Source organism: Eptesicus fuscus, chromosome 12, assembly GCF_027574615.1.
Source record: "Eptesicus fuscus isolate TK198812 chromosome 12, DD_ASM_mEF_20220401, whole genome shotgun sequence".
NCBI classification, from domain to species: Eukaryota; Metazoa; Chordata; class Mammalia; order Chiroptera; family Vespertilionidae; genus Eptesicus; species Eptesicus fuscus.
The window spans coordinates 37,484,760-37,499,105 of NC_072484.1; the positions used below are offsets into that span (position 1 = coordinate 37,484,760).

Here is a 14,346-nt window from a genome sequence, read left to right on the forward strand (position 1 = left end):
ATCTATTTTTGCCAGTTTTTAATGCATATTTTTCCACATAATTGAGGTAATGGCTTCATATAGAATTTTAAATGTATTACCTTTTATGCTTATCATTCTGATCTTATAAAGTTGTTCATGATATTACAGATTCTCCTAATTATTAACAAGTGCGTAGTATTCTGTGTAGATGTACCATAATGTAATAATTTTCTTATTGGTGTACATTTAAATTGGTTTTTTTTTTTCCCCCATGATAATGAGTACTGTAGTAAATACACTTTTTTTTTTTTTAAGACTAGAACATCCTTATGAAATGCTTTATATGAAACCTCTTTTGTTCCCAGAGAAAAGAAGATTTCGAGGAGCAGTGCCCTGAAAGTGCTGGACCATGCCATGATTGGGCCCGAGGGCACAGACAATTGCCATAAGTTTGTTGACATTCTTGGCTTACGAACCATCTTTCCCCTCTTTATGAAATCTCCGAAGAAGATTAAGAAAGTGGGAACCACTGAGAAGGAACATGAAGGTAGGATTCACTGGAAAACTCAGATTAATTTAGGTGCATTAGGAGAAATGGTGGAAATAAGAGCTACTTTTAAAACTCTGATGTGCATTTGAGGAGTAGACTCTTAACTGAAGAATACTACCTTCTTCTTTTCTATTTTTTTACATTTTCCATGCATGGAAAAGCAACCCAGAGACCCCAGATCTCTGATGGCCTTTGCTCGAATCCTGGTGGCTCCATTTCCTCCTGGCCTGTTAATAAGTCTCTGCGTGCAGGTTTTGTTTTCTTCACTATAATTTGTAGCAAGGTGTCTCTCTGATGGAAGACACTTTTGAAAAGAGTAATGAGATGGCAACACATGTCACCTCCGGAGTGGTGCTTTCATGTATTTCTGTATTAAAGTATGATTCAGCTAACATCAGGAATTGCCGAAATAAACTATTTACAGCCTAGATTCCCCTTTTTATGTTTCTCCTCCCTGATGGTGCATACTCCCAGCAAAATGCTGCCATGAATTGCGATGCTGTAACCAGAGTAGTTACCGCTAGGCCAATCTCTTCTTGCTATTGTCTAGTGCCTGCTGCATCCCTCCCCCCAATAAATAGCCGCAGTACAATCTGGAAGCCAGGGATTTATGAGCATTGACAGTTCGGTTGGAGGCTAACAGACGCTTATACTAGGGAATTCACATGGTTGGATGGTTATTTTAAAGTGTGGGGAGAGTTAAGGAGGGGTATGATGGAGCTGATTGGCTGACTAATTTGGTTGTCTTGTCAAAGTTAACATTTGTTCCATGCTTTGGGTGATTTTTTTTTTCATAGTGATTAATAGAATTGGCGTTGGTATCTGAAGGACCTTTTGCATTGCTCATTCTCTTAGATAAAAGTTTTCTTTCTCAAATTTACGTGGCCTGGTGTTTTCCAACTGCAGTGGCTTAAGGGAAAGTGATGTGACTGTCTTTAGTAGTAGCTTCCAATGATAACTTCTCTGATTAGATCAACTCTCCAGAGACAACAGGAAGTCTGGCAAGGGGGAGGACTGGCGGTGCAAAACACTGTGTGTGAACTAGAGATCTAGAACAAGCAGAGTTCAGTTCACCTCAGATTGGTTTTGACCAATCACCAGACGTAAGCATGTTTATCAGCCGTAAACAGTTCTATTGCTGGCCTTTTTTTTTTTTTTTTTTTTCCTATCAAATTTCAGCAAAATGAGGCCATGGGAGAGGGAATAGATGGTCTTGGAGATCTAGGAGAAAATTTTGGAGACAGTCATCATTCTGTGAAAACCTGCCACAGTCCTTATGTTGCTGTGCTCTGGACTCTCTTATTTAGACTCAACAACCTATCAAGTAGATGGTTTTTTGTGGGTTTTTTTAGGAAATCAGCTGAGAAATGAATCAGGCTGTGGTTCTAACTAACTGTGTGACCCTTTATTTAACTTTACCAGACTGTATTTTCCTTCTTGGTCCATAAAATGAGGAAACTAGATTAGTTAACTAGAAACTGATATCTGCACCTTAAGACTCTCAGGCACAGGCCCTATTGCCTATTGTTAGTTAGTCTTGTCCTGTAATCCAGGAAGCTCCTCAAAGACTGTGCTGTGGCTGACCTGCTGGGTTCAAGTGAGAGACCGGGTGCCGCATCTTGGGCATGCTTGAAGGAAGAGAAGGAAAACGGCCCTTAGCTGGCTTCTTGCTCTGTGTGCATGGTACTGAGAAGAGGAGAAGTGACTGATTCAGTGAGCAGCTGTTTCCCTACTGAAAAAATGTGCCTGGTTGAATGCTGGTAGCAGTACATTTGCTCTAGAGTACCGCATTAGGAATTGATAACATTATATTAGTGAGGGCAATGGCTTGGTAAGACAGCTCCTGGAAGGCATGTTTGGACCGTAATGACTGGTGAGGATGAGTTCTGCATCCTGAATACACCAGCACCCAGAGAGAAGTGAACCTCTTGCTGGAGGTCCCAGCTAGCTGCTCCTTCTCCTGGCAAACTGGTCCTCACTCATGCCATGAAGGTAGAGAACAAAGGCAGAGCGGGGCAGGGCACATTGTGCAATATTTCTTTGTTCTGTCTTGTCCTTTGGCTTACTCTCTGTGTGCTGGTCAGCTTTGTATGCTAAGCTAGAGCACAATAGCCTCAGCTATCAGGAGTATTTATAGACATGACCAGCTCATTCCAGGCCCGAGGCTTCCACCATGCTCTTTCCTCAATCTGTAACAACTTTTTCTGTCTGCCTTTTAGTCATCCTTCAGGTCCTTGGTTTTGCTGTCACTTTCTCAGGAAGGCATATCATAAGACCCTGGACTAGAATAGAGCCTCCTATTAAGCGTAGTTTTGGTCTCCAGACTTTGCCTTCATAGCCTTTACGATTTTGGAACGAATGGCCTTTCCACCTCTAAGTCCAAGGGCCCAGCCTGGTGCTTGGCATGTGGTGGATGCACAGTAAATGTTCATTGACTGCATGAATGAACACCACTTTCCCAAAAGACTGCTCAGTGAGGACAGACATGGGTTTGGAACTCTCCTTAGAACCCTGCAAGGTTAACATCAATGCAGTGGACTTCAGTTCAGATTGATGGTTGTCAGTCATACGCCTGGTGAGTGGTCTTTTACCCAGTTTGTTTAGAAGCAAAATAGTGAGGTGGCACAGAAGCACCTGTGTTTCTAAAACCAACGAAGAGGTTGAGAGAGGAGAACTTTTTGATTAAGGTGACTAGAGAGGAAGGAAGAAGCAAAAACTGTCCTTATAACCCAGAATTGCTAGTAATTTAATTCCTCTTGTGAGTTGGGGTAGGGAAGGAAAAGAATTATTGTAATTGAAATCCATTCAGGTTTGCATAATAAAACCTTCAGAAGTAGATCAGGGAAGGCATTTAGCTTGGGGGATGGGTTGGAAAGAAATAATTTGCCCTTGTGTGCAATAGCATGATTGGCTGCCTCTTTGGTTTTATAAAGAATAGCATAGTATATATTGTCTTCTTGGTATTAACTGCTTCAGAATAGGAGAGAGAAGAAAAGAGCTGGGATCCAGAAATGGCATTTGACCTTTACTTCTTGTCTCCTTTTAAGATTCTTATTAAAATAGGTACAATTTTTCTTATATTGCTTCATTAGGTAGGTGAGTTATTGAGTTTGTAGCAGTTCTAGTTAATTGCGCTGTTTTAACATGGTTCCCCTGGAGGCTGTTATAAGCTTTAAGGAGGTGAGCTACCAAGCAGTGTGTAGGTGTATAGTGTGCATGCTGAGCATGTGCACACATTTTACCTTATGAACAAGGACAGCAGTTGATGACAGGTTAGTGCATTAAAGAATACCATTCTGTCATCTGCAAAGAATTGTGATTCTGGTGGACTCCACATGTCAGGTAACATGTACTAGTAGTTGCCGGTGCTTCTTGGACTCCCTAACAGTGAGGAAATGCAGACCAAAACTCCCACCACCTACAAAGGGAAATGGCAAAACCTTCCCTGCAGTTAGTAAAGAAGGGAACTTAATCAGCACAGGTAAGTCATTGTTTGGGGCAGCTTTTATTGGGGGCTCCTGCTATGTCCAAAATTCAACCAAGACTTAGTATGTGACAGGTCCCAAAGAGAAGGGGAACAAAATAGAATCCCTGTTCTGGGGGAAAGCTCTTTCCTAGTGTTCCATCTCCAGATCCTTTTTCTCTGCCTGTTCTTTTTTTCTTTTCTTCTCTCTTCTTAGGTGATCTCACCTACTACCTGAGAGGTAGTTAACTTCTATCTCTTTGCCATTGATTCCCAAATCTTCAACCTTGTATCTTTCCTAAGCTCTAGTTGGCACAGCTAACAAACCAGCAGACAACCCCATCAGATACTCAAACTCAACTCTTTCAAAGCCATACTCATTCCTTCATTGCCCAAGTCTCCTCTGTTTCCTTATCCTGGTAAATGTCACTACTCTCCACTTCACCACCCATAGCAAAAATCAGTGCACCATCTTAACTCTAATATTCCCCACATGTAATTGATCTTAAGTCCTATGAATTTTACCTTATAAAAAAACTCTTGAATCAGTCCTCTCTGTTGCCACTGACTGTACTTATCACCTCTCGTGAACTATTACTGTAGCTTTAATAAGTCTCTCTCGCTTTAGTCTCCCAATTCTCTTGTCCTCTCAGAGTCCATCCTGCATGTCACCACTCAAATTAGAGAGGCACTCCCAGCCCTCAATAAATTTATAATTTAAGGAAGGGAAGGAAACAATTTTGCAAATAGTTACCAAAAAATCATATTAGCAACTACAAAGACTTGCCAGAAAAGAGTACTTCATTATTAAAGGGTACGAGAGAACAGGAATGCTTGGAGAAAAAGATACTTCTGGTAGAAGGGAAATGATGACTTCGGTTAAACCAAAGGACAGTAGAATTTTTCAACCTACCAGTGCATTTGATATGGTCAGTTGTCTTCACATAACATTTCCATAAGGTTGATGTTATTTCTCATTCTGAAGATGAGGAAATTGTAAGACTCAAGGAGATCATGACTTCAAGTCATATAGTGGGTAAGTAGCTAAACTAAGATTTAGACACTAAGCTTCTGATCACAAATCTCACACTCGTTTCACAAAGTCATGCTATAGTATTTGCTCTTTTGAGTCCAGCCAAACTAGCTTGATCTCTTCTCTGGATTGTTGATGAAGTCAAAAGTTCTTGATTAGAATACCTTGGTTCTAACCTTAGTGCTTTGACCCAGGGCAGGTCATCATGGTAGTAGGGACTCTTATTCTTTCAAATTGCACAAATTATATGGCAAATGATTTAGAGAAATTATTGTTAGGCATTTCTAGTGTCTTTCACAGTGCTTGGTGCATGGTAGGTGATCAGTAAGCATTGGTTGAATGTGTTTATTTAATACCTCTGTACCATCTACAACCAAGATTGAGACACATGCCTATAGTTAAGAGCATTGTGAAATTCAAAGGACTCTTACCATGTTAACTTGTTTATGGTTCTCCCATAAGACCATAGCATCTGTCCCATAGTAATGTTCAATACATGTTTGTTTATTCATCTATAAGAATAGGATTAATACCACCCTTTTTGGATTATTGAGAATTATTATTATTGTGTAAGTCTAACATAGTGTGGGGATTGATAAATGTTAGTTTATTATGAATCATTCTTTTAATACTGACCTCAGACATCATACTATACTAAATGCTATACTAGAGGTTGTGGAAGCCCAGGCTTCTAGGGATTCTGGGAAGGCTTAAGAAAAGAGTGTTTCTTGAAAAATAAATAGTATTTCATTCTTATACTAATGATGGGAGTGGCAGAGGGGGTAGAGCTAAGGCATGTTTAACAAATATGTGATACTAGAGGCCCGGTGCACAGATTCATGCACTGGTGGGGTCCCTCAGCCTGGCCTGCAGGGATTGGGCCAAAACCGGCTCTCTAATATCCCTCAAGGGGTCCTGAGAGGGCACAAGCCAGGTCAAGGCACCCACTGGTGCATGATCAGGGCTGGGGAGGGACCGCAGGAGGACTCCAGAGCATGTCCGGTCCATCTCACCCAGTCCCGATTGGCCGGACCACAGCAGCAAGCTAACCTACCAGTTGAAGCGTCTGCCCCCTGGTGGTCAGTGTGCATTATAGTGACTGGTTGAACAGTCAGAGGGACAATTAACATATTAGACTTGTATAGAGAGAGATAGATGGATAATTAAGAACATGGGTTTTGAATGAAGACAAGACTTGGGTTGGTGTCTTCTGCATTTACTAGCTTTGTGATTTTGGGAAAGCTGCTTAACCTCTCTGAGCCTGTATTTCCTCAATTGTAAAATTGGGATAATACTGAATCTATCTCATAAGGGTTAAGTGAAATAATACAGATAAAGTGCTTATCTAATATTAGTGACTGCAATGAGGATGTGTTTCTTGTGTTCCTCTTCTTTGTATTCTGTTGGTAATTTTAGAAGTATTCGCCTGAAGAAATGCTTTCCTTCCCTGAATCTGCCATTCATAAGAGGTGGACTGTAAACATGCCTGCCAGTCCTTTGTGGCATGTAAGACAAAAAGCTTCCCCAGAGAGGATACACCAGGGAGCCCTGGATCCCCACTTCTCCTCCATATCACCTGTAAACAGAGAATTCAAAGATCTGCCCCCTCTTTTTGTATTCTCCAAGCTTAAAAATCATAAAGGGTTGGTTATAGTGGTCAGAACAATGAGCAAGTGAAGAGTGAACAGTATTTAATTTTAAGAATGATATTAAGTCATGTACTAACAGGCACCTTATGTTAAAACAAGGGTGGAAATGTCTTGCTGTTCTTTTTGTTACTATTTGAAAACCTTATAATTGAACAGATTCAGGATCAATTCCCTTTCTCTCCCTCTAGCTGCTTGTCTCATTCCTGACCTCAGATGACAAAATGTAGGGATGCTGAAATAACAATGTGTTTAGATTTGGGGGTTCCTCATCAGGCTTGAGGGGATGATTTTGAGTGTTGCACATCTGGTTTGCTAACTGGTTCCATCATATTAAGAATTTACCCTCAGGCCTTTCTTTCCCTAGTAGAACACAGCTTAGTTGTTTGTCAACGAGGAAGACAGTGAAACTGAGGGTGTATTTGCCATTCTGGAAGAAACTGATATTCTCTTTTGCAAGGAGGAGTGGGGAAACAGGCTAATAATGGCCAACTCACGTCTATTGGGCATCTACCAATACACTCAGGGCTTTCCAAATGCACCTACTGTTTGAATTAGGCATTTCTATCTTTTTACAGATAAATCTCAGGGACTTTTTCATTACTAAAGACCTTTTAGCAAATGAATGACAGAAGCAGAATTTAAGCCTAGGTTTGCTTCTAAAGCTTCTTCCAATGCCTTAGTGGCTCCAGTGATCTCCTGGTTGGTATCCGGGGGCAGCACAGAGTCGTGGAAGGAGGATTGTCTTTGTAGACAGACAGACCTGCCCCCAAACTAGCTGGTGGCCTTGGGTGAGTTATTCTTTCTTGACCTTGAATTGCTCTTTAATCAACAAGCCTGATAAAATCCTTTCTTAAAGAGTTGTGTGAAGAATAATGATCATCAGCATACTACATATAGTCTTTATCATGTGGACATTCAGTAAATAGTAATATAGTTACTGCCTAGCAGCCTTCTTTCAACAGGAGGCATCCCTGTCTCTCTCAGTTCTCATGTTTATATGTAGGATCAAACTCATTGACTTCTGTGGGTGTGAAGCCCAGTTGTGGACCAGGGCTCCATATGCAGACAGGCTGGGTCATAAGCTACCAGGGAAATGGGATAGCCACTAGTTATCATGATGGCCTATAACCTGAACCCTTAGTGGTAACCCTGGTAATGCTAGACCCTGTTAAAATCCATCACTTGAATGAGATACCAGACTCTTCTAGTTCTCACTCTTACAGAGTTTATTTCTATGGATAGGGTCTTAAAGGTGGGTCAGTGAAGCTTCATTCTTTTTTCTTTTTAATTAAGCAAATCACTAACCCTTTTTGTGACAGTCTTGGTGCTGTAGATGAAAGGTAAACAAGCTCACAGTCCAGCTCAGTAGACAGACATAGAAACCTGCATTTATATCACAAGATGAAAAGGTAGAAGAAAGTGTGAAACACTGTGGGAGCACAAAGGAAGGGCTACTAATCTAGTCTGGGTGGTGATAGAACAGTTGGAGACTAGAAACGGTTCTACATAGAAATGTGGCTTTTGAGCCAAATCTTAGGTCTGAGTTACCCGGGTGTATGACTGTCAAGTGAAAACAAAAACCAGCATGTGTAAAATAAAAGTTGGAAGAGACAGACTGCCTTAAACCTAGCTGCCCATCAGAATCATCTGGGACCTTGTTTAAAATATAGTTATCTGGGACGCGGGCTCAGAATGTCCAGTTCCACCAGTCTGCATAATTTTGGTGGATCTGTGTATTATTAAGCTTTCATGGAGTAGTACCTCTGATACCCTGTAGAACTGTTGTGAGAATTGACTGAGTTATATATGTATGATGCTTAGGAACATAGTAAGCATTCATTAATATTGGTAGTTATTGCTGTTTTTTAGTTTTGTTTTATTATGTATTCAAAAAAGGACTCTCCCAAAGTTTTACAGGTCACACATATAGTACTAATTTTAGTTATTTTGACTATTTCAGCTAATTTGGAACAAATTCAATTTTGATTTTGAGGGCCTATGTAGAGAGGGTGAAGGAGAGACATTTATCACTTCTTTTCTTTCTTCTGTGGTTTTCATTTTGCCAGGTAGAAACTTAGTTCTTTAGTGACAGCATTAGCTGAATTCTTATTTTGGATATAGGATTTTTCACTGGTACATTTATTATTTTGTCAATATGACTGTTAGTTTTCATTTATAATCTTGATTAAATTTTATAGAAATAGTTTAGTATGCAATGTATCTTCTTTATAGAAGTAAAACAAATACCAGGAATGTAGAAGCAACAGTAGAGAAAAAGCCAAACTTTCCTAGGTTATTTCTCCAGCATTTTTAGGTGGTGCCAAAATGAGGAAATAACTTAGGGACCAGGCAGTAATTAACTGTGGGCCCTGGTTTATTAAAATGCAACACATAAACTTTACTGGAATATGCTTCCAGTGTTTCTATTTGGGAGCTTTTTTAGTTCTGAGCACTCTGATAGGCTTTTACATTCACTATCTCACCTCATCTAATCCTTACAATAATCCTGTGAGCTGCGTATTATTACCCACATTTTATAGGTGGGAACATTGAGGCATAGAGAAACAGTCATTTTCTGAAGATCACAGAGCTAGCATATGGTCTTACTAGGATTTTAACCCAGGATTTTTCCACAAACTGTTCTCCCTCCTCCTGCTCTTCCTCTTCCTCCTCCTCCTCCTCCTCCTTCTCCTTCTCCTTCTCCTCTCCCTTCCTCCTCCTTTTTTTCATAAATTCAAGGCTGCCCACCAGTAGTAGGCCTAATTTAAACTGCTTGGTATCTTTTTCCTATTCAGTTTCTTCAGGTTATCAATAAGTCCTGCCCCCCAGTACTTTATAAATAACTTCTATCTCTTAGTCTGAAATGTTTTGCCCTGCCACACTTTTTTTCTTCTTGGGTTCCACCTTTAGGGTGTGTCTGTCCACTGACAGCCTTCTCTCTCCTCGTGGTCTCTTACACTTGAAGCTCAGCACCGCTTCAGCCTCAGTTTCTCTTTCCATCTGGTTACCTTGCAATTGTCTGCCTTTATTTTTATTTTTTATTTATTGATTTGAGAGAGAGGGAGAGATTCGCTGTTCCACCCATTCACACATTCATTGGTTGCCTCTTATCTGTGCCCTGATGGGGTATCAAACCTGAAACCTTGATGTATCAGGACGACGCTCTAACCAACTGAGCTACCTGGCTAGGGTGCAGTTTCTTGCCTTTAGTTAAACACTTCACTCAGCACTCGCCTATTTTCTCCTTCTGTTGGTCCTCTCTTGAGAATGAGGCATAAATCTGTAGTTTTCAACCCTGACTGATAACTATCACTTGAAGAGCTTTGACAAAATACAAATACCTGGGCCCCGCCTCCAGAAATTCTGAGGCCTGGGGACTCTGAGCATTTATATTTTTAAAAAGCTCCAGATCCTGTTGCTCAGCTAGTTTTGAGGCTACTGGTCAGAATGTTCAGAACACAAATCTTGGTAGGCATCCTTATTACTTTCTCTCTGAGCCAAGGGAAGATCTTGACATGGTGGGTCTTTGGGGGAGGCTTGTTAAAAATAGCATTATTGCTTTTTATAATAGACTAATGTAGAAAATTTAAGCATGTGAACAAGGATGGTGGGACAGTCTCACCTCCCAGAATTAATTACAGAAAACATCGTAAACACCATCCATTCAAACATCTGTGTTAGGGGTGGGAGTTGTATATGTGTGCATGTAATTTTTTATAACTGGAATACAGTATTTTGTAGCCTGTTTTTACTCACACTGTCTTGGACACATTTGTCAGCGGTGGTGAGTCTTTTAATACAGTTAAGAAGTTAGACTCTGTTGTTAGAGGCCCAATGCACGAAATTCACGAAATTCAAGGTTAAATGATCAGGTTGCAGACTTGATAGTTTGAAAAGGTGAGCTGTGCTTGGATAGTGATGTTGGCTCTTCCAAGTATTGTGAATGTGCTGGAACTTGAGGATGATAAGGAAATGAGGTATGGACTGAAAGCTAAGTTCATTTGGTTGTAGTATAAGGGGAAGTGAAGATGCCTTTCGATGGTATTTCTTTTGAGTACTTTTTGGCGTCTAACAGTAGATATAATGTGGGAGCGTATAAACTTGTCTACATTTCACTGCTCATAAAGAATACAATTACATGTGTGAGATTGTTAGTCCACCTTCCTGGACTCTTGTGATATTGGCTGTGATTTTTATGTGCAGCAGCCTGCAGGTTGCTGGGAAAATGTTCTGTGTATTTAATCATGTCACAGTCATACTTGTTTGTTTGTTTTTTATGGTAAGAAAATGTCTTTGGCTTGCTTCTATAGTCAGATTGATTTTGCTTGTGGGTGTCCAGATGCCGATGAGCTGTAATTAGCATAAGAAGGAGGCTGGAAAGATGTTAAACATTCTTTTCTGGTAGCCAAACAACGGATCCCCAAACAGAAATTATTCTCAGGTAGCAGGTTCAAGAGAAGTAGCTCTTTTCTCTTTCAGATGCCAGCCCATTAAAAGATGTGTGTGTTGGGCAGGGACGGTCACCACTGGGGATGGGGCTGCAGGACCTTGTTGTGAACTGTCATGGGCGTGGTTTTCTGCAGCTGAGCACCTTTGTTGCGAGATAGTACAGTAACTAAATTCCACAAGCAGTCTAGTGGAAAGGAAACCCAGCTGGGTTCAGAAGATTTGGGTCTGTGTTTCTGCCATAATTTATGCTCAGGGTCTGTGACTGAACAAGTCATTTACTCTCTCTGAACCTCAGTTTCCCCACCTTTAAGACGGAGACAATAATATTTCACAGTGTATGAGAATTGGATAAACTAATGTATGGGGAAAGTGCTTTGTATACTATAAAATTATGCACGTGTACAATATGGTGGTGGTGTGTATCACATTTTGAGTTTTCCCGTCTCGTATACATTTCTTGCATTTTTTTCCTTATAATATTTTTCTTCCAAGCCCTGGCTCCAAAGTAGAAAGAAAATTATTGTTAATTTATTCCCTATTTGCTGCAGGGTTACCATAAAATAAATTAAGCGTATCATTTTGATAATCACTGAAAAATATGCCTACAACTTTCTTAAATGTTATTGATTACTAATAAATCATGTTTCTGTTAAGTATCCCTGCTGGCTGGCAAACTTGTAGAATAACAATGTTTGCTAGCCTCGTTGCCAGGCTAATTTTCCTGATGATGTGTCAGCCAGTCAAGGTTACTGTTGATGTTGATAGCAGTGATAGTGTCTCATATTTATTTACTACTAGAGGCCCAATGCACGAAATTCATGCAAGAGTAAGCCTTCCTTCCCCCGGCTGCCAGCACCGGCTTCCCTCCGGCCACCAGCAGGCACCCAGGACCCGGGCTTCCCTCGCAGCCTCGGCTTTGTCCGGAAGGACTTCTGGTCTAATTAGCATATTACGCTTTTATTATTATAGAAGATTTGCTGTGTTCCATTATATACATGATGTCATTATTCAAAACATCAGCGTAGTGTGGGGTATCATTAGCCTGTTTTAATACTGAGGAAACAGCCCCAAAGAAGTTAAGTACTTTCTCAAATTGTGCACACAGTTTAATGTCTGCTAGAACCTAAAGCCCAAGTTCTTGATACTGTGCTTCAGTCTCTCAAGGAGACATCTGAAAACCAAAAAGTTAAATGGCTTTTAACCACCAAAGCAATAATCTGGTAATGTTAGTTTTTTTTCTTCTACTAAAATAGGAAGATTTATAATACTAGCATGGCAGGACAGGAAAGCTCAAAACCAGGTTTTTAGGTATTTGGTAATGTGGCATGTGAGAATTTTTTTTTAAATATATGACTTCAATCTAACTTTTTGAAATACTGAACTTAATTAGAACAATTTTCTGTACAGTTAACCCTTGAATAACACAGGTTTGAACTGTGAAGGGCCACTTATACATGGATTTCTTTTTTCAATAAATACTGTAAATATATTTTCTCTTATGATTTTCTTAACATTTTCTTTTCTCTGGCTTATTTTATTGTAAGATACAGTATATAATATAATCTGCAAATATGTGTTAATCAACTGTTTATATTATCAGTAAGGCTTCGATCAGCAGGAGGCTATTAGTAGTTAAATTTGGGGGGAGTCAACAGTTATACATGGATTTTAGACTGCGGGAGGCGGTCAGGTCCCTAATCCCTGTGTTGTTCAAGAGTCAACTGTATATTTTATATTAAGGTAGATGTATTTTTCTAAGCTATAAGGTTGTCATGGTTCTTAAAAGCAGTGTAGTGGGACAAGCACAGCCTTTCAGAACATGCCTTTCAGACTTGAGTTCAAATCCTCGTTTATACCTTTGCTGGGTAACCTTAGGCCCCTTCATTAGCTTCATTAGATCATGGACCCCAGATCCCTCATCTATAACAGTGTTTCTCCGTGTTTATATTGCAAACAAATCACCTGGGGATCGATTAAAATGCAGATTCTGCTTCACTAAGTCTGGGGTGAGGGCTGAAACTGTGCATTTCTAACGTGCTCCCAGGTGACTGCCACTGCTGGTCCTCTGGCCACACTTTGAGTAGACGGGATTTATAACATAGAATATTGATGTCTGCCTCTCTCATTTATTGTAGCATATAGTACTTGCGTAACAACTGTTAGCCCTCTTCCCCTCTCTTTCTAACACACCTGGGGGAGGATGGACTTTATTTAAGAGGTAGCTCTGGAAATGTGTATTCCCAGCATGTCTTATCTCTGTCAAAGTCTTAGGCTAGGCATTTCACAAGTAATGAGCTTAGGATTAACCCTTTGCACTCACTTGCTTTTTTCTCGATTCCTTTATTCTACTCGGGATATAATTTTTTAAATACCCCAGATTTTACAAAGCGCAGCAGTAGAATAAAAAACTGAGTTTCTTTTCATACAAACTTATTTATTTGGATTTTTTTATATTTCACATTATTGATACATTCAAAGAGTAATTTTAATCTCTATAATTTTTCATGGTGTGATATTTTTTGAAACATTCACCCACATGAAGACCTGGTTTACATTCACATGTTTCGCAAATAGAAATTGTCTCTCTTCTTCCTCCTTTGATTTTTCTGTTAGAACAAACAACACAATCTTTGTGTTTTTTGTTAGGGTGAGGTGTGATTATATGGAGCTTTCCTTCTAAACGTTGCTCTAAGTTAGTGGATAATAATCTACCCCTGGAAGTTAGTGTACCATCTCTGAATTCTCCAACAAGATCATGTACTAGTTTCCTAATAAATTTCACATGCGTTATCGGTTTTTCATTTTTTCTTTTTTGGCATCAGTTGAGACGGCATTTACATTTTACTTGTCCTTTCATGCTAATGAAAACAAGAAAAGATACTGGAAAAATAGACAAAAATCCCCCTTCCCCCCGCGGTGAAACTACGTGTCGAGTGTGGCTCGACATATGAGCTGCTACCAATGCTAACTGTGTCGAGTCACACTCGACATCCAAGTGCAAAAGGTTAAGCTTTAAAATGAGAGGTGCCCATATCTGAACACATCCTGATGACATAAGAGGCTCGTCTTGAAGAGTTCACCCAGAACTAGTTGTCGTTAGAAAGTCTCTGTAGAACTCTTGTCTGTAAGGTAGCCTGAAGGAAACCTCAGCTGACTTCTGCCATGAGTCCACCCACTCTTCAGTCTTCAGCCAGTATTTATTGAACACCTAATGATGCCAAGCAAGGTGTTAGATCGGGGA

General features: G+C 40.0%; 1 protein-coding gene across 1 annotated transcript in view; it reads left to right on the top strand.

Annotated features, from left to right (window-relative positions):
* CTNNBL1 (catenin beta like 1) overlaps positions 1-14,346 on the top strand; it is a 179,168-nt gene that overhangs the window by 116,291 nt on the left and 48,531 nt on the right. Inside the window, exon 11 of the mRNA XM_028157740.2 lies at positions 327-508. Coding sequence (XP_028013541.2) covers positions 327-508 — 182 coding nt within the window. The remainder of the gene's footprint in view (positions 1-326; positions 509-14,346) is intronic.